General features: G+C 26.5%; 6 protein-coding genes across 6 annotated transcripts; 3 read left to right on the forward strand and 3 right to left on the reverse strand.

Annotated features, from left to right (window-relative positions):
- Nucleotides 1–92: 92 nt before the first annotated feature.
- Nucleotides 93–600, reverse strand: OCT59_021595 (uncharacterized protein; the record flags this gene model as incomplete). Its single annotated transcript, XM_066146631.1, has 2 exons — nucleotides 93–192; nucleotides 299–600. The coding sequence occupies 2 exons, from the start codon at nucleotides 598–600 to the stop codon at nucleotides 93–95; spliced, it is 402 nt and encodes a 133-aa protein (XP_066005748.1).
- A 999-nt stretch (nucleotides 601–1,599) lies between these two features.
- On the reverse strand, nucleotides 1,600–1,906 carry OCT59_021596 (uncharacterized protein; the record flags this gene model as incomplete). The annotated part of the gene is made up of 2 exons (XM_025327582.1): nucleotides 1,600–1,701; nucleotides 1,757–1,906. The coding sequence occupies 2 exons, from the start codon at nucleotides 1,904–1,906 to the stop codon at nucleotides 1,600–1,602; spliced, it is 252 nt and encodes an 83-aa protein (XP_025170579.1).
- Nucleotides 1,907–2,258: 352 nt separating this feature from the next.
- OCT59_021597 (uncharacterized protein) lies at nucleotides 2,259–3,456 on the forward strand (the record flags this gene model as incomplete). Its single annotated transcript, XM_066146632.1, has 5 exons — nucleotides 2,259–2,547; nucleotides 2,641–2,796; nucleotides 2,896–2,978; nucleotides 3,060–3,371; nucleotides 3,451–3,456. The coding sequence occupies 5 exons, from the start codon at nucleotides 2,259–2,261 to the stop codon at nucleotides 3,454–3,456; spliced, it is 846 nt and encodes a 281-aa protein (XP_066005749.1).
- A 2,333-nt stretch (nucleotides 3,457–5,789) lies between these two features.
- Nucleotides 5,790–6,217, forward strand: OCT59_021598 (uncharacterized protein; the record flags this gene model as incomplete). The annotated part of the gene is made up of 3 exons (XM_025327583.1): nucleotides 5,790–5,843; nucleotides 5,934–6,007; nucleotides 6,088–6,217. 3 exons carry the CDS (start codon nucleotides 5,790–5,792, stop codon nucleotides 6,215–6,217), a joined length of 258 nt encoding a protein of 85 aa, XP_025170581.1.
- Nucleotides 6,218–7,428: 1,211 nt separating this feature from the next.
- OCT59_021599 (uncharacterized protein) lies at nucleotides 7,429–10,266 on the forward strand (the record flags this gene model as incomplete). Its single annotated transcript, XM_025329386.2, has 4 exons — nucleotides 7,429–9,111; nucleotides 9,194–9,342; nucleotides 9,420–9,755; nucleotides 9,837–10,266. 4 exons carry the CDS (start codon nucleotides 7,429–7,431, stop codon nucleotides 10,264–10,266), a joined length of 2,598 nt encoding a protein of 865 aa, XP_025170582.2.
- A 2,603-nt stretch (nucleotides 10,267–12,869) lies between these two features.
- OCT59_021600 (uncharacterized protein) lies at nucleotides 12,870–15,093 on the reverse strand. Its single transcript, XM_025320779.2, has one exon. It carries the CDS (start codon nucleotides 14,698–14,700, stop codon nucleotides 13,402–13,404), a length of 1,299 nt encoding a protein of 432 aa, XP_025170583.2. The 5' UTR covers nucleotides 14,701–15,093; the 3' UTR covers nucleotides 12,870–13,401.
- Nucleotides 15,094–19,666: the final 4,573 nt, after the last annotated feature.

Here is a 19,666-nt window from a genome sequence, read left to right on the forward strand (position 1 = left end):
AAAATAATAAAATAAAAAGCGTAAACCTAAAAAATGTCATGTATCAAAAAAGCTACTACATTCTAAACGATCAGGATGAATAATTTTTAATTTTATTGACCCTGATTCAACATATCTGAATTGTTTAAGCTAGTTGATGGAGAAGAAACAGGAATAACGATAACTTGAATTTGAAAGCCGGGAATATCAAATCTAAAGATTTCAGAACGATTTGTTTGAGAGAAATTGACATTCATGTCAAGTGGAGTCACTTGAGTAGGAATATTTTGAATATGCTGCATTGGATTTTGGTACATACGGTGAGGTAGTTGAAGTGTAAGAATGCGAAGTTGAAATATATTGCTGTTCATTAGGATCCGGAATAGAACCGTAGTTGCTAGACATGATTGGTGTATATGCGGGTGGTGAAAGAATATTGTCGTTCATCGTGAGAAAGTCGGTATAACCGTAAGGAGTATTAGCATCATTGTAATTAAAATTCGAAAAAAGATGCTCAGCTTGGTTAACATCATTCGTTGATGATCTTGAATAATCATTATCAGTCAAATTAGACTGGTGAACATTACTATGGTCTCCATTTTGTGAAAGATTATTATCCATAACTTATTTTACAACCGACTCAATATATTTGTTTGAAGTTTTATACTATTGTTTTTGGTGAATTTTGGCTACTCAAAGAAACAAGCGTATAATTTATATATATATATTTTTGCTTATATTGGATATGAAGCTCTTGTTTCTTACTTTAAGTGAATCAAGAGATAGGTGATAGCGTATTATTTATAATCTCTTTGGTGGAACCACAACGAATGGCGAAGAAGTAGTGGTAAGCGTTGTTTTGCGTTTTATTATTTTTGATTTCCAAAACTAGTGTCGTCACAAAAAATATTTCCAACATTAAGCACCCCGAAATTAAGCATATCCAAACTTTCATATATGCAAAATTAAACAACCCCTAAACTTTTCGCAAAATCCTTGAGTCATCTACATCCGAAAGTTACATGTTATATGTGTTTTTTTCTTACTTTATTTAATATAAAAATTTCATTAGTAATTTGATTATTGTATACGTATTTCAAATATAACTATTTGAATCAAAATTTTATAATTAATAAAGAATTTAGTAATTATGATTTATTTAATATTAACACAGGATAAATTTATTACTAGAACTTTTCTTCTCCAATTTCTTCAAAATCATAATACGGAAGCAGTTCATTTTGAAATGCATTTGTATTATTATTAGTATACGAAATTTGTTAAAAATAATTACGTTTATCAAATATCAAATTACGTATCACATGTTACCTTCATTAATTCTTGAATAATTTTATTATTTTTAACAGTACGTACAGAACTATTAAAAAACATTCTAATAGAATCAAATTCCTTATTTTGTTCAATAAGACCCTTTTAACAAATGTAGCTCCAAAATAGTTTGCAATGTATTAACTAATTCTCGTAGATTTTTTAAAATAAAATTGCGGTTTTATTATTTTCATTTCTATGATCTTTATGATCTTTCAAAATTTCTATAATTTTTTCAACTATTTGTTTGTAATGCTTGAAATACTTTTGGTATCAAATAATTAATCGCCTTTAAAAATTCTCGAAAGGCTTTACTCCGTCTCTCTGAATTTCACTCTCTTCAATAGTAGGCAATCCATTTTGAAAACCTTTTTTATCAATAGTTCTTAGACACTAGAAATACGAAATAATTACGTTTCTAATCATATAAAATTTACATATCACGTACCCTAAGATCAGCAATTAAAGAAAATTTCAGAAATTGCACAATAGAACCAAATTCTTCATTTAAATCATTAGCCCTTTTTCTTATATCATCAGCCTTAACAAAGCTATTAAAGTTCCTTTGCTGAGAAATTTCTAAAATAAATTTACTCATCTTCTTAGTAACAGAATCTAATTTATCATATTTTTTTTTTTTGAACAAATTTCATTTTTATCTCTATGAAGTTTTAAAATTTCGATAGTTGCTTTAGCTATTTGTATTTTATACGCAGTATTAAAAAATTCATTCCCATAATTGTCGGAAAAAATTACTGTGTAACACTGTGCTTTAATAAACGAAAAAATTTTTTATTGATAGGTATAAAAATGGACATTGCTCACACGACTGCACTCACTGCAGAATACGTTGAAATTTCCTATAAAAAGTATGAGATTCGTCGCCAATATTTTTTTTATACATTCCATTCATATTTTAAAATCAAGATAAAAGAACGTTCAAAATTTGAATGGATGAATTAGAAAAAATCAACGTTGAAGAAACTGCGCTCAACATCGAGGAAACTGTACATGATGTTATCAACGTGGTACCACATGATGGAAAACCGATAACTAAAATGGCCATTTCTCCAAAATCAAAATATATTGTTACGTATAGCCAGGAAGATAAGTCTTTTGTTTGTTGGAGTCAGGAACTGGAAGGACCAATATATGATAAACATGCTTCTCCTGAATGTTATTTCCAATCGTATATGGATTTCAAAGTTTCCGATAAGATGATTATAATATTAAACAAAGGTAAATTGCATTTATTTAAATTTTTTAAATGGTTTTGTTTTTTTTCGCAGTAAGCTTTGTAAAATTAAATTATTGTTTTTTTTTCAAATATAGAATTTATTTATGATATGAAAAACGAAAAAAAAGTTATCCTTAATAATAATGAACCTTACGATGTGAAACATGACTTTCTCAGTAACGGAGATATAATAACATATTATAATCACGGCATTTCAATTTATTCTTCTAGTGATAATAGGAATTGGAAATGTAAATCTGAACATAAATTAAACGAGAAGAACAAAATCTTTGGCAGAGTAGTTAACGATAAGTTATTAGTTTTAATGGATAATATTATATTTATAATAGATTTATTTGAATTATCTATAATTCCATATTGGAAAGTCCTAATTGGTACATATACATTTCAATATTGGAAAATACTACCTCATGTAAGTGTAATTATAATATATACAAAGTAAATAATTATTTGTTATTATAATTTCTAATATAGGTAGATTTCACATCAATAGGAAAAAGAAATAAATATTGAAGAAATTAAGTTAAATTTTTCTAAAAATTTAACAGTTATAAACATTAATGGTACTCTTTACATTTATTCTAATAAAATGAATGAAATGAATGTTTCAATCGGGGATATTGATGATAATAGTGTCCAAGATTTCGGTATCGTTGATAATTATAGTGATGAATATATTATTACAACATCAAATGGTAATATCAACATTCATTCTTGGAGACAAAATTTAAAAAAATCTATTGATCTCAATAGTTTATTGAAATCTAAAGATGATTTTACTCATCTTGAATTTATGGATAACAAGGTATTTTTATACTTATACCGTAATAAACGGTGGATTACAAAGGAATATGATTGGAAATATTTTAAAACTTTATTATTAGACATAAATTCATCAAACTTGAAAGGAGTTATAAATAATAAAAATATCTTTTGTAACATTGAGAAGCAATTTATCACACAAAAACTTACGCAAGAAGTAAATGAAAATCAATTTATAGAAAATTATATAATTCCTTCTTTAAAAACTTGTGGAATTTTTCAAAAGATCGAAGAACAAAATGAATATAATTTAAGACTAAAATCAAATGATAAAAGAGAGGAAGAAATTATTCTAGAAACTGTTTTAAGTTCAAATGAAAAAAAAGAAATTGTGATATCATCATATAATACAAAGCTGAAGTTTAAAGACTGGGAACATAAGGAAGTTAATAATAATATATTAATATTTTATAAAAAAGAAGAATTACGTATTTATATATTTGATATGAAATTTAAGAAAATTCAATTGCTAGAATGCATTAATACTAAATTTTTAGAATATGCAATTAAATATTATAAGAAGTCTACATTAGATGATTCAGATTTTGATAAAATTTCTGAACATACGGAAAATAATTATTTAAAAAGACAATGGATTGAAAGTTTATTGAAACAAAAATATTTTTTAGTGCATTATGGAATAAAATTATTAAAATCAGCAATTGAAAAAAATAATGTAGAATTAATAGATGCAATTATTGATAAAATTTGGGAATATTTTAAAAAAAACCCAAATCGTAATATTTATTTATTATCAATAATAAGTAAGAATATGAATCATTTAGGAGAAAAATATTCTGATTTCTTATTAAAATTTTATGATGAAATTAATAAAATGATTCTGTTTATTAATTCGTCAAATCAAAATATTTATTATAATAACTTTAACCATATTCATTCTTTTTATATAGAATTAGATACACATAATTCTATTTTTAATATTATTTCTAATAAGTTTACTAATATTTCTAATATTTTTGATATTTTTATTTATTGGGTTTTTCGTGTTTCTTTTTGTTGTTGTGATTGTTGTTTTTGTTCTATTTGTTTTGGTTATCGTTTTACACGTTTTAAAGTTCTTGTCATAACTACAACAATAACGATAGTGTTTTATATACTATTTTCATATAAAAATCAAAATTATAAATTTTTAATAATTGCTAGAGTTTTCGCCATTTTTACCACTTTCACCATTTTTTACATTTTATTTACATTAAATTTATCAAAAATAAGTTTAATTTTAAAACCAAATTTAAAACCAAAGCATAAACTTATAGTTCCCTTTCCTAATTATATAACATATCCAAAAGAATATAATTTTTTCAAAGAATTATTTTATAAACCAAAATCTAGTTTTTTTTCAAAAACACAAATTAATGAATTTTATAAAACTTGGAATGGTGAAGCTATTATTAATTTTAAATGGAGGTTATTTGGTGGATATTATTATGCTGCAATTTGGTTTTTATTTACGATTTTTCTTATTTGTTTTACTTTGGCTTCATCAGTTTCACCTGAAATAATTAATATAAAAGAAAAAGAATACCTTTTAATTTTATCAGTTATTTTTGGTTTCATTCATTTATTATTTGAAACTCGGCAGTTGATTTGGAATCCAAAAAAATGGATCTTAAATATTTGGAATTTATTCGGTACGTATTTATTTATATATATATATTATATTTTTCATAGAATATTTATTTAAGAATTAACTTAATTTTGTTATTATAGATTTAGGTGCTTATTTATTGCCTACAATAACCTCAATTATTTGGCTTCGTGCTCCTGAAATAAATGTTACCCCTTTCGCATCAATTTCATGCCTTTTACTTGATATCAAATTTTTACTTTTCTTTCGGGCATTTGAAATATTTGGAATTTATTTTGCCATTATAATTGGTGTTGGACGTAGAATTTTTTCATTTCTTTTTATTTTATTTCTTATTATTATTAGTTTTGCCCATGCATTTTTTATTTTATTGGAACCTAAACTTGATGAATTTTCTGAAAATAATTCAGGAGATTTAAATGATCCTAATAATCCTTGGGTTCTTACAACAAAGTATCATCAAATTTCTGAAAATGGAAAAATAAATCCAAATGCAGTTTTAGTTCAAGAACCTGATGAATATACAAATTTATTTTCTAATTATGCTAATTCTCTTTTAGCAGTGTAATTGTTTTTAGTAGGTATAGTATATAAGTTTTTAATTGATTTTTTATCTTTTTTTTATTAAAAAAACATTACTTTAATTAATTATAATCATATTATTTAATAGGAGATAAAAACTCATTAGATGCATGGCAACCTAAAGATAATACGGTTATGATCGTATTAATGGTTATATTTACATTGGTAATTGTTGTCTTTTTAATGAATTTATTCATTGGACTTTTAAATATGGCTATTGAGAAAGATAATGACAGAGCATTTTATTTAGCACAAAAAGCTGAGGTTAGTAAAATAATAATTAATTATACGTAATATTCAAAAAAAAAATAAAAATAAAAATAAAATTGCAACTTATTCATTTATTTTTCATAGATTCTGAAAGATATTGAGTTGTTTTATTTATTACCACATCAAAGACGTCGGACTGATTGGTTTCCTGATATCATGTAAGAAAAAAAAATTTTTTTTTTTATTATATTAATACAGTCAATCAGAATTAATTCTTTTTTTTTATATGAATTTTTAGTTATTATTATGCGGATGTTGACGAAATTCGTAAAGCTAAAAAGAAATTAATGGACGAAGAAGCTTTGAATAAAAGCGATTTATCTGAAATAATAGAAGAAAAATTTTCGAAACTTCTTTCTCAAGTATAATCATATATTATGACAATTATAAGGGTTTATTTGTTATTTTTTTCACTTTTGTTTTTTGATGTATTAAATAATTTATGAAAATAAAGATTCACATTATTTACTATTCTAAAGAATGGTGCACTATTGAATATAATTTATAATTCTTTTAATTTCTCTTGAAATTGTCGATATTTAATGTAGTTTTTTTGGTGTGTGTAACCAAATGTTAATTTTTAAACGCTCGTCTGACTGATCCGAGGGATGTTAAACAAGCAGTCAGGAACGGTCTTGTTAGTTAAAGTTGAGTGATTTCTTTATACTTTACGTTAGAAAATTATCACAATAAACATGTTATTGAAGCAAAAGTCTGCAAAGGGATGTAAATAATACCAAATAACCTTGTTTATAAGAATTTTAAGTTCCGAATTGAAAAATGTGTCAATCTCGGAATAAAAGACTCCGAAGTTGTACTTACCAGTGCTACATTAACCCATGACTTCTACTCTCTTAGACCACTCGATTCGGGGCCTCTATGATCCTTATATCATAAATTAATTGATTTACCATTATATGCCGGCCAGTGCGTACATTCACATTCACATGATGCGTAAGTTAAAGACAACAGATCTACGTCGTGCAAAGTATATTGCGTAATACAATAGAAAAGATCTTCGACTTCGTATGTTTACCATAAATGTATGTCTTTAAATGGGTTTATTCGTATGTTTACCATAAATGTATATTTTTAAATGAGTTAATGAATTTACTGTAAATTGCGGACGTCGAGCATCTTGCAAATTTCAGGGTTAAAGAATCATATTTTACCCAGATTTTCAAGTGAAAGGGGCGGAGATACTATTCCCACAATATAAGGTATAAAAATTACGCTAGCAAAGTAAGCTTGGAAGTACCGTTGAAAATCCACTTTTCTATTAAATGAAAAAATAATTTTGCCAGGAATTAAATTTCCGTGTCTGGTCATTTATTTTTGTTTTTGTTTTTTTGGATTTGATTGTTCTAATTATAATTTTATAAATGATCACCTTTTTTTAGGATTGATTCTTTTTTCCATACAAAATCCCATATAAAGAAACCATATGAAATTTTTTTTTATAAAAAACTAGTTTTCACGAAAAAAAAAAAAGTAAAACTTTTTTTTTCTTTTAAAAACAAAGTTTGATAACAAGAAACAGCATAATTTTTTCCATATAATTTATAAATAAAAATAAATTATGTCAGAACAAGGACAAGGAGGAGGATATCCACCACCACCGCCTCCTCCTCCAATTGGAGGGTATCCACAATATAATTATCCTCCTTCTCAGCCATCCTCAACTTTTCCTGATAATGCACAATCAACTTCAAATGTATCTCAAGATTCTTCTACATCTTATAATTATCATATGATTAATATGGGAACTGAACTTATACCAACTACACAACATTATCAAATAACTCCTTCAACTAATCCATTACAAACAAATTTGCAAAATGATCCATATCAATTAACTATAGAAATATCAGAAAAAACCCAACCTGAATCAAAAACAATACATTACGGTGAAGCTCCAAGCATTCAACCACGTCGTTACACACAAAAAGAAATCAAATTATCTGATGGGCATTTCGTATATGATTGTCCTGTGCCTACTGGGTTAACAACGAAAGTTCCTCTTAAAGAAAAGGAATTTGATAAAGTTAGATATACTGCTTGTACATGTGATCCTGACGATTTTGAAAGAGAAAAATATACACTTAGACAAAAAACTTATGAAAGAGATACCGAAATATTTATAGTTATTACAATGTATAACGAAGATGCAAAATTATTTGCGCGTACATTTCATGGGGTCGTAGAAAATATTCGCGAATTATGTGAACGAGATAGATCAGATATGTGGAAAAAAGATGGATGGGAAAAAGTAGTTGTATGTATTGTATCAGATGGATTTGAAGAAATTAATATAAGTACAAAAGCTTATTTATCGGCTATAGGAGTATATCAAGAAGGGGTAGTAAAAAAGGAAGTAAATAATAAACCTGTAACTGCTCATATTTTTGAGTATACAACTCAACTTTGCCTTGATCCAGAAAATATGAAACCATTAGAAGTACATACACCAATTCAAGTTTTATTTTGTCTTAAAGAAGAAAATACGAAGAAAATTAATTCCCACAGATGGTTTTTTAATGCTTTTGGGAAAATTTTAGAACCAAACGTTTGCATTTTATTGGATGCCGGTACAAAACCTGGTAAAAAATCTATTTATCATTTATGGAAAGCTTTTGATAATAATCCTTCTATTGGAGGCGCTTGCGGTGAAATTGTTGCAATGAAAGGAAAATATGGAAAAAATATATTATCCAATCCTCTTGTAGCAGCTCAAAATTTTGAATATAAAATGTCGAATATTTTAGATAAGTCTTTAGAATCCGTTTTTGGTTATATTACTGTGTTACCTGGTGCTTTTTCTGCTTATCGTTACAAAGCTATAGCGAATCAAATCGATCCGGAAACAAATGAAGAAGTTGGTCCATTAGCCTCTTATTTTTTGGGCGAGAAACTTCATAATCAAAAGTTAAATGATCAAAAAATAAAGACTGGTTTATTTGAGGCAAATATGTACTTAGCAGAAGATCGTATTCTATGTTTTGAATTGATTTCAAAAAGAGATGAATCCTGGTTATTACGTTATGTTAAATCAGCTTCTGCCGAAACGGATGTACCTGATAAAATAATCGAATTAATTAAGCAACGTCGCCGTTGGTTAAATGGAACTTTCTTTGCTAGTCTTTATGCTATTTCTCATACTTTTAACATTTATAGAAGTAAACATAGTATTTTGAGGAAAATTCTATTATCAATTGAAATGTTTTATCAAACTTATAATTTGATCTTTTCTTGGTTCGCATTGGTGAGTTATATTATCAATACATGTGATGTTTTTTTAAGATTTGTATAATAATAATAAACCTACTTTATTTACTGTATTATAGGGAAATCTCTATTTAATCTTTTATATTTTAGGAAATTCGGTTGCCCAATATGCAAACTGGGAATTAATAATATATAATGTTTTAAAATTTATTTATATAGCATTAATTGTTTTCCAAATCGCATTAGCTATGGGTAATAAACCGGGAAGGTAAAGTTTTTTTCATTATTATTTAAATTACATACTAATACTCTCATATAATTAACACTTAATTGAACTTTAACTAGTACAAGACTGGCCTATATATTTTCTACATTGTTTTTTGCGTTTATAATGATTCATATGTTGATTGCGATAGGGCGGATAACTTATATAAGTATTAAAGACTCACAAGTAAAAATAGATGGTCTTAATTTAAAAAGCATGCAAAATATTCTTAGCGATTTCTATTTTAGAAATATTGTATTATCATTATTAAGTACCTATGGATTATATTTAGTTATTAGTTTATTATCTTTTGAACCATATCATATGATTAGTAGTTTTGCACAATATATGTTATTAGTACCTTTTTATGTCAATGTTTTAAATATTTACGCTTTTTGTAATATTCATGATGTTAGGTAAGTTAAAGAGGGATGATGATTTCCTTTTCTTTTTATGTTAATAAACTAATGATATTTTTCTTTTTCCTTCCTTTTTAGTTGGGGAACAAAAGGAGATCCCAAGAAAAAAAAAGTACATGATGAAAAAGAGAAAGTCGATACAAAAGGAGATCAAAGTGCTACAGTAGATGTACCAGAAGATGTTGATGAAGAATACGAAAAAGTACGAAGTATCTTATTGGACCCAAAAACACGAAATGATTTACAAAGACAAGGGGAAACAAAAGAAAGACAAGAAGAAGAACAAAAGGAATCAAATGCGAAATTTAGAACTTATCTCGTATCTTCTTGGATATTTTCAAATATGTTATTAATTTATCTTATAACTAATTTCACTTCTACCTCAAGTTCAAATAATATTTATTTTATTTTTATACTTTGGAGTGTTGCTATTTTAGCAGCTATTAGATTTATTGGTAGTTGTTTTTATTTAATCCTCAGATTATTCACTGAAAACATATTTGGATGATTTTATTAAGTTCAACAACAACAACAATAATAATAATGAAGTTTAGAAATTTTTTATCTTGCACGTATATATTAGACAATCAAATTTTAAGATTAAAATAAGAAATTTTCTTATTCTTTTTTTTTACTGTAAATGTTATATATTTCCTAATTTTTTATCTGTGTTAAGATTTGAGCGGTCAACTATGTAAATCAAAACTATATATCATATAAAAATTTATTATCAAAGATTTTTTTTAACCAACATAAAATAACAAACATAAGTTCTATTAGTTCTATTTTATTTTTTACCTAATATCTAGTATACAACTAAAAGGAGTTGACGCAATTTCTGTTTCCTTGTTACTTTCTTGATAGTATTATTACAAGAAACATTATGTCATTCTCCTAAACTCTTTTGAGCTGCTTTTCCAAACTTGATATTTTGTTTATATGTAAACTCCCATAATGTTTGGCTAAATTTAGATGTCTGGCCTCAATTCTAAGTCATTTCAAGTATAAATCTTTTAAAATTTACTTTAATTCCAGGATAACAAAGTTACGTACTTACGTTGCTAAATTTGAAATATTTTGCTAACCAATGAAAAATACCTTTCTTAGTACTTTCTTAAGAAATTTTTATAAGGCATTAATTTGAAATTAGAGCAGTGGTATGAAAATAATTAACGTAACTTTGTCAGAAATGTTTGTGAGAACGGGTGCATATAAAAAAAAAGTAATAAAAAATTAAGAAAGCTCACTCTAGACATCTAAAAATATGCGAACTATTCTTTGGTCTAATATAAAGAATGATTATTTTATTAGGTATCTAATTATAATTTAAAAAATTGTTCAATTAACAGTTTAATTAAAGTCATCCTGATATAGTTTTGATTTACATAGTTAACCGCGCAGTCCGCTCACCCAAGGTATTATGCCTCCCAAATTAATGATACTGATGCAATTATTTTTGTTTGAAGTAAGTGAAAAGAGTTCTTGAATGACTTTTTTTGTGCAACAACGTATAATACTTGTGCATAATATGAACCCTTTGTTGTAAAAAATCGATTTATATAACATTTGGTGATTAATTTTGAAACAATTAGACAATGCACCAATAAGTATCGGTAAAACTGCCGGTAATATAAACGAACGGGGTCCAATTATAGAACCATCCGTACACTATCTGTATTCTTAATTAAGAATGTAATATACGTGTAATTTACAACAGATTTTATTATAAAGTTTTTCTTTTTTTTCTGTCAAGGGGAAAGAAACAAAAAAGAAAAAAAAATTTTGTTTCACATGAGAATCATAACAAATAAGTTGTGATCATAAAAACCATATAGGATAAATTGATACCCGAGTTAACAAATTTCAGGATGATTTTCAAATGTGGACTGTACAAAGTTGTATCATAATTTCTAGAAAGTAGAAATGAGACACATGAATAATATATATGTACATGACATTATGGTGAACAGTGAAGTGATAGTGTGATACTCGTTTAATCAAAAGTATCATTATTGACACGGCAAAATGATTTTTCTTATAATTAATTTTTTATAAATAATTAACCTAAAACATATGTTTATATGTTTTTTATAGTATGTGTGATATAAATTGGTAATAATTTTTTTTTATTTTTTGTTTGTTTGAGAAACTTGAGAAAAGAACAACCTGAAACAATTCATTTTAAAAAGCACATTCCTTATTACTAAAATTTTATCGGTTTTTTTCCCCAACCAATAAAAAGTAATATTAGTCAGGCAATTTATTTGATCAACGTCAAAATTATCAATCGACTTTTTTTTTCTTATAGATTTGATAAATATTAATTTTTAATTACATATCTGTTTTATTGATACGATTAATGGATGCAATTAATAAAGATGGTACAATTAATTATTTATTTGTCTCCCCCAAAAAAAATTCTCAAAGTAAAACTGCGATTAATTATTTATTATCTTTCTAAATAAATCCAAATAATCTGCCTATAAAAATTCTTCATGAAAAAAAAAATAATAAAAAAGTGATAATAATAAAAAAATATCGGTTTTACTTTATAGTAATGTTTCTATTTCTTTTATAATAAAATATCGTTTTTAGAATTAATTCAATTTATTGCCTATCCAATTTCATCATCCCGTAGTGTTCCGACTACCGAGATCGTCCATACTGCATTCTGCTATTTTAAATTCTAATATTGAAATATTAGTTAGAATCAGTGGGTCCAATTTCAAATAAGTACGATATTTATAGTATTTCCAATTAATAAATTTTACGTTTATGATTTTTTATCGTGAAAATATATAAAAATATATCGTCAATTGAATGGCGTCATATATTATTATTTCTGATAGGGCCGTGGGCCGTTAGATATAATCATCAATCGAGCAATCGTTATCATATACTCTAGTCAATGCATCATATTACGATTAGTACATAATTTTACGCGTTTTCGTAATTTATCACATTTTATAAAAATAAGATATCAAGATATTATTTTTGTACAACTATAAAATTCTTTTAATAATTGAATCTAGCTAGCGTCTACGTGACGTTAAAAGAAATGAAGAAATAAAATTACAAGAAAAATTTTTAATACAAAAAAAAAAAATATTTATAACGTGCTAAATTTTGATTTTTTATTGAACAAATGATAACTAAATACCACCATATAAAATATTTTTTTGGCCCATTAATCCCGCATATTACGCGTGAAAAAAAAATATTTTTTTTTTCTTGTTTTTATAATAATATGGTCTTCCCTTCTAAAATTTAAAAATAAAATTAAAGAAATTAAATTAAAATAAAATAAAAAAAAAATGATTTAGACTATTTTTTTAAAGAAATTTGTGATGATTTATTTTTGAGTGAAAATTGATTATATTTGTTGTGTTGAATGCGGAATTATTTAAACTAATTATATTAATAATGTTATATGGAGGATGAAATGAGAATGATTTTTTTTATTCGTTTAACTATTTATATGCCGTTTTGTTTGATTTTTCTCAAACATCTTTTGTCTTTTGATGATATTTAAAAAAATTTAATAAACACTAAAATTCAATTTTTAAAAGAAAAATCACTTAAAAAAAAAAAAAAAGGAAAATAAAATTTACAAGAAAAAAGATACCCAAAATTATTACATTTTTTAGTAAGCTCTACCATAACCATTATAATCAGGTACATTAGCTAAAGAAGGATTTAATTGGGCAGCAGCGGCTTGACCACGACGAAAATGTCTACGCCACTTAATTCTTTCATAGGTATTATAACCAACAAAAGCGGCACCAACTGAAACAATAACACCGAATACGAGAAGCCCAGTAAATGGGGCACCTTGTGGATTGACACTTGCTTCTTGGTTTGAACTGGTAACGGATTTGGTGGTTGGACCAGCTATTGTGTTTACGCTTGAATCATCGTCTGCTGGGGTTGAATTTTGATTTTTGGTATTACCACTTGAAGTATCGGTATCATCAGGAGTATTGGTACTATCATCAGGAGTATTGGTGCTATCACCAGGAGTATTATAACCAGGAGTATTATAACCAGGAGTATTGGTATTATCACCGGGAGATGCTGGTGGTTTTTCTGGTTTATTGTCAGATGGTTTAGTGGGTGGTGGTGGTCCAGCAGGATCAACAGGTGGTGCCTCGGGTGATTTTTTAGGGTCTTTAGAGTCCTTAGGATTTTTTTCTGGGGGTTTTTCAATGTTATTATCTTTATCATCATTAAGACCGAATTTTGGGAAAGGAATTGAAACTTGAACACCATTTGGTAAAGTTATAGTTTTTTCATTATCTTTATCAATTATCTTGATACTTGATGGAGAAATTCTATTTAAAGAAATCTTATTCATAGATTCTTTCTTTGAAATTTCACCCTTAATAAAATAAGTTTCAATAGTATATTGATCTTTACAAATTTGATTACTCTTTTTTGAACGATAATAACCTTCCTTATTATTCAATAATTTAACATTAGAAAATTCAACAGCTACATCATAATCATGTTTATCTGATTTCTTCTTAAAAACTGTTAATTGACCAATAAATTTTCCACTAACTTTATTAAATTTAGCAATTTGATAACAAGTTAAAACTTTTGTTTCTTTAGTATCCTTCAATTCTTGTATAGCTGATTCACATCGACAATTAGAAAATTCTTTCCATTTTTTAAGAATGATCTTCTTATCAAGAGATTTATTATTATGACAAGTATGTTTTTGACGATGTCTCTTTTCATTTTGATGATGTTTCTTCTCCTTTAAACATTTAGATTTAAGTGATTGTTTATAATGTGAAAGATTTTTAAACCAAAATTCTTTTTCACATTTACTGAATTTTTCGGAAAGGGAATTTGTTGCTTGTGTATTTGTTGGAAATGATGCACACAGTGCTAATACCAACAAAATTAATGTTAAATAATTCATAACATTAATAACCATCCTTTTATATTTTTTTTTTTGTAATTAGACCGTGGAATATGTGTTTATTAAATTTAATAAGTCATGTACCAGCACATGAAAGCTGTTTTTACTTTTTTTTCTTTCTTTTAAAGGTATAGTGTGTCCAAGAAAAAAAGAGAATTATTAAAATAATAAATAATAATAAGTTATTTTATTCCTCTCGTTTTTCTTTCCTTTCGATAAAGAAATAAAAAAAAAAAAAATAAGCCAAGGAATTCGAGAAAAAAAAAGACCGTGAATGTTAAGATATAAATACTCCAAAAGACAATAGAACGTTAAACGAATAAAAGGGAATGAGGATGAAATTAATGGAATAAAATGAGGGGGGAGTAATATATGTAAAAGAGATAAAAAAAATAGGAGGGGAAAAAAAATACGAAAAGTTCGAATTTGTTGCAAACCAATTTAATTTATAATATAAATAGGATCACAGTTAAAGTTGTTGATCTTTTAATCTGTAAAGAGAATAATATAAATTATTGTAGATTACACTTTAGTTACCTAAATATATAATGTCTTTTATTGGATACAAAATAATTAAAATCGGCAATAAAATGCAATACCATGCAGAACGGTTTACTCCCCCCAAAAAACCGATCATTTAATGTAATTTCCGGAAATTGTAATATAAATAAAAAAAAGAAACAGAAAAGTTCGATTGAAACGCCAATAAAGGATTTTTTTTTCAACAAGGTTTCATGGTATTATAAAATAAAGCAGAAAATATATAGATATTTTTATATTTTTATGAAAAATGATTTGTTAAAAAAAGTTCGATATATGCATTGACGATATTATCGTTTCAAAAAAACATGCATATACATAAACATATGATAATAACTTTGATAACTATCTACCTAATTAAGTAAACTTAATTTAATTAATCGTTGTAAAAAAGTTTTTTTGTTAAAAAAGGTCTGAAATTTTATATCGTTCGGAACATAAGGCCTCGGGGATAAAATGATTATAATAATAAAGATTTGCCAAAAGGAAATTAATAATTTATTAAAAGAGACATAATGGTTGAATTGCTTTGTATTTTCTTAGTAACCCTGATTAGAATGAACCTTCATTTATTTTAGGAGATGATTTGCTTTTTTTTTCTGAAACACTTTACTTGTGATTTTTTTTTTAATTTACTTTAATAATGATACAAATCATCAGATTTAGCCAGTACAAATAAAGAAAAAAAAAAATTTTTTTTTTTTTATGGATTTCGGCCGGGTTCGGGTTTTAAAAAAAAAACAATTAAATAATTATACACTATAATTATATTAATTATATTATGCACTGTATATTGTTCATTACATCTTCCGAAAATTATCAAGTAAAGCATTTAAGTATCAATGTATCATCCTAATATTTCTCTAATTTTTCTTGATAAAATAATAAAAACTGCACGATATCTTTTAATATTTATTTGTAGCCGTTACATTTAATTAGTAAAAAATACAATTTTAAAAAGAGTATGGTGATACAAATTACAGAGGAAAACACCATATGATTATGAGATTGACAGATGATTGTATTATAAATCAATGTTAACAACAATTTTTAGTCAAAATAAGGAAACTATTGTGTATTTTAACTGAAAAAAATTCACTTTATTTCCATATTCTTATCAAAAAAGAAAAAAAAAAGGTATTCTATTCTCTCTATAAATTGTTTCATCTTTAGACTGAATATCAGCTATATTCTGTTAATTCATTTACAAAAGGAATGTTAAAATGAATTATTTATTTTTATTTATACAGAACTTTCTGAGTAGATTATCCTAAACCAAATTCAAATTGTACGATAAGCATATTTATTATAGAAACCCTTGAACATTTGAACGAGTAAAGATTATATCATAATACTTAATTTACGTTACTCTTGAGTTCGCATGGTAGCTTTATTATTGTAGCACGTTAGTTATACCAATTTTCATTGAACAATAAACAATATCTTCTCGTACTTGACTTAATTTATAAATTAATAAATCATTTAATGGTAATCTTTCTATTAGATTTCATATTATTATCATCATTAGGAGGTTTTTCATTTATGAAAATCGTATGAAATTATCCATAAAACTTACTTTGTCATATTGTGATAGCCTAGTTGAATGTCCAAATTCTTGGAAACCATTCGAAATTTCAACGATCAGGATCCTATTCATCGGGTTCATATCATAACAGATTCCTAATAGTCGGGATTTTTGTCCCAATTCCTTTATTAGAGAATGGTAGAATTTATCATCTGATAATATTATGAATTTGTTTAGAATAAGTTTAGCAATTATTAGAGAAATCTTATTTTTTTGTACATCACACGTACTCCCTTTAATCCGTTGTGCTTTTCAAAAAAAGAAGTATCCGAGCATACAAAATATTTATGAGATGATAGTGGTTCTTAACCGTGAGCGAGATGTTAAAAATAAAATTTAAACCATCATATGTTTGGTTTATTATATAAAATAAACAAACAAATATAACATAGACCAGTGTAATAAACATTGTCCATATTCAGAAGAAAATCCACTCATGATTAGTTCTTGGCGAAATTAATTTGGGCGCAAAATTTGATAGGACAGATTTTCGAGCCGGTTGTACAAAGCTAATTGATCTTTGCCATAAAAATAACTTCTTTTCTAAATTAATTTCGGAAAATAAAATATGATCGATGGTTTGGAATAACATGAAACGTGCAAATAATTTCAGGGGAGGTTTGAGGTGAAAATCTGAGCTTCAAAATATTTAAAAATACTACGAATTTGTCCAAATTTTTTTTATAAAATTTCCCATTTATGTATAATATTTTATTTATTAAACTTTCCAAAATTGAATTTCGGCTTAAAAATACCAAATTTCAATTTTTCTTTGTATAAAAGTACTGGAGAATCTTGGATATTCATGGAATTCGAAGAATATTCTTTTAAATACCCCTTGAATAAAAATGGTTATAAAAAAAATGGATTAAATTATTAATATACATTTGTTTTAGAAGTTTAGTTTGGTAAAAGGTATTTAATTAACATTAACTTAATCAATGATTGATTTAAAAAAATTTAACTTGCTTGATTAAAACCTAATTATATATTTAATTCCCTGAATTGGTTATGGGTCTAAATCGCGGCGGGTCAAAATCCCGACAGTTGTCCCGCGTTATGCAGAGTTATGCGGAATTATGTGGAATCACGTGATATTTTCGACCAGCATTAGAATTGACCCGTCCCAGATCCCTATGAATTGGTTAATTATATTTCATTATATATCTGATTAGTTATATATTATATAATTACTTAAAAATCAGATTTCTTAATACTAATTAAATTAATTTGATCCAATTAATTTATAATTGATTTGTATTGAATCTTAATATGAATTTTTTTTTAAAAAGTTTTTATAAATGTTTGTTATATTAAATATTTAGTTTAGTAATTAAAGAATAAATGTATATATAACATTATCTGTTTGACCTGTCCTGAACTGAAACCTGAAAATTTTTGGGCTTTTTATTAAAATATCAAAAAAAAATGGTGCAAAAAATTTTTTTTTGAAATATTGCGATTCACTTTTTTATATTAAAATCGTATAAAAAGGTGAATCGCAATACCGCAACCTTTTTTTATATATAAAATCAATATAAAAAAGTGAATTCCGATACCGCAATTCACTTTTTATATATAAAATCAATATAAAAAAGTGAATACTGATATCGCAACTCACTTTTATTATATAAAATCAATATGAAAAGTGAATTATAATACTATAACTCATTTATATAAAATTATACAGTAGTTTCAGGTCAACAGGCCCTATAAAAAATTTTTATCCAAATATTTCCATTATTTCTCCGTGTCTTCCGTAAAAATTCCGTGAAAATGATACATTCACGGATATCCATGTTAGCGAGATGAAAATTTCCTTTGTCAAACAGTCTTATCACTTATGACTTTATATTTATTTGTAATTTTAAAATCGAATAATAAAATCGAACAGTATTAAATTTAAATAAGAAAATTAAAATAAAATAAAAGAGTAGCTTCACGATTCATACAATTAAAGAAATCTAAACTAAAAGTGAAGAATCAGAAATTTTTACAGAATCGCATACCCCAACTTTACCCGGAGGTCAGTGTGAGTCAACTATCCAGCATGTCCCAAAATCCTAACCGTTACCAGAAAGAGACCCTAAGACGAAGAGGCTGAACTGTTAAGCGGCGCAGAAAACCCAAGTGTGAGATCCATGAACCACCTCGGATTATAGAAGAGGAAACTCAGGAAACCCAGGAATCCGAGGAAACTGACGCCATTGAGGAGGATAAGAGAGAAGAGATCACAAGGGGAGTAGTAGTTCATTGTTGAGGAATTGAAGATCGTTTTTGAAAAGTAGTAATACCTTGGGATTTTTCCCAGGCATTAAAAAGGATGGAGCGGCAAATCCAAATTTCCACATAAAGCGCAAAGTGGAAGTCTTTGAGAGCAGGTGCAATAACGTCCAGAATTTGAGTATCAGAAAACCAGGCATGCAAAAATGTTGTGAGAGAAGAAGGAATTAAGCCTCTAGTGAGCCAATGATAGAAAACTGAGTTAAAAGTGGTCGACCAGCATTCTAGAGCTAAAAATTCCAGATCGAAGGCCTGCGGGAGAGCAGTAAACACAGGTGTATGTAAGAATTTATCTAACAGCGTAGTTTTCAAAATGCGGAATAAGGTCCGATGCGTTGAGCCGGTGCTTGTATTCCGTTAAGCGATTTAAAATTTCCATGATTTAAGTTATTAATTCCATTTGAAAATGATACATTCATGGAAAAAACATGGAAAGATAAAACACGGATCAGATTTTTTACAGGGAGGTCATTCAGGTTATATTTATGTTACAACCTGAACTGATACTGAATTAGTGTTGTTAAGTCTAAGTCACGCCACAGCCCACTGAACCACGCGGATGGGGTCGATCAA

Source organism: Rhizophagus irregularis, chromosome 30 (genome assembly GCF_026210795.1).
Source record: "Rhizophagus irregularis chromosome 30, complete sequence".
NCBI lineage: Eukaryota > Fungi > Glomeromycota > Glomeromycetes > Glomerales > Glomeraceae > Rhizophagus > Rhizophagus irregularis.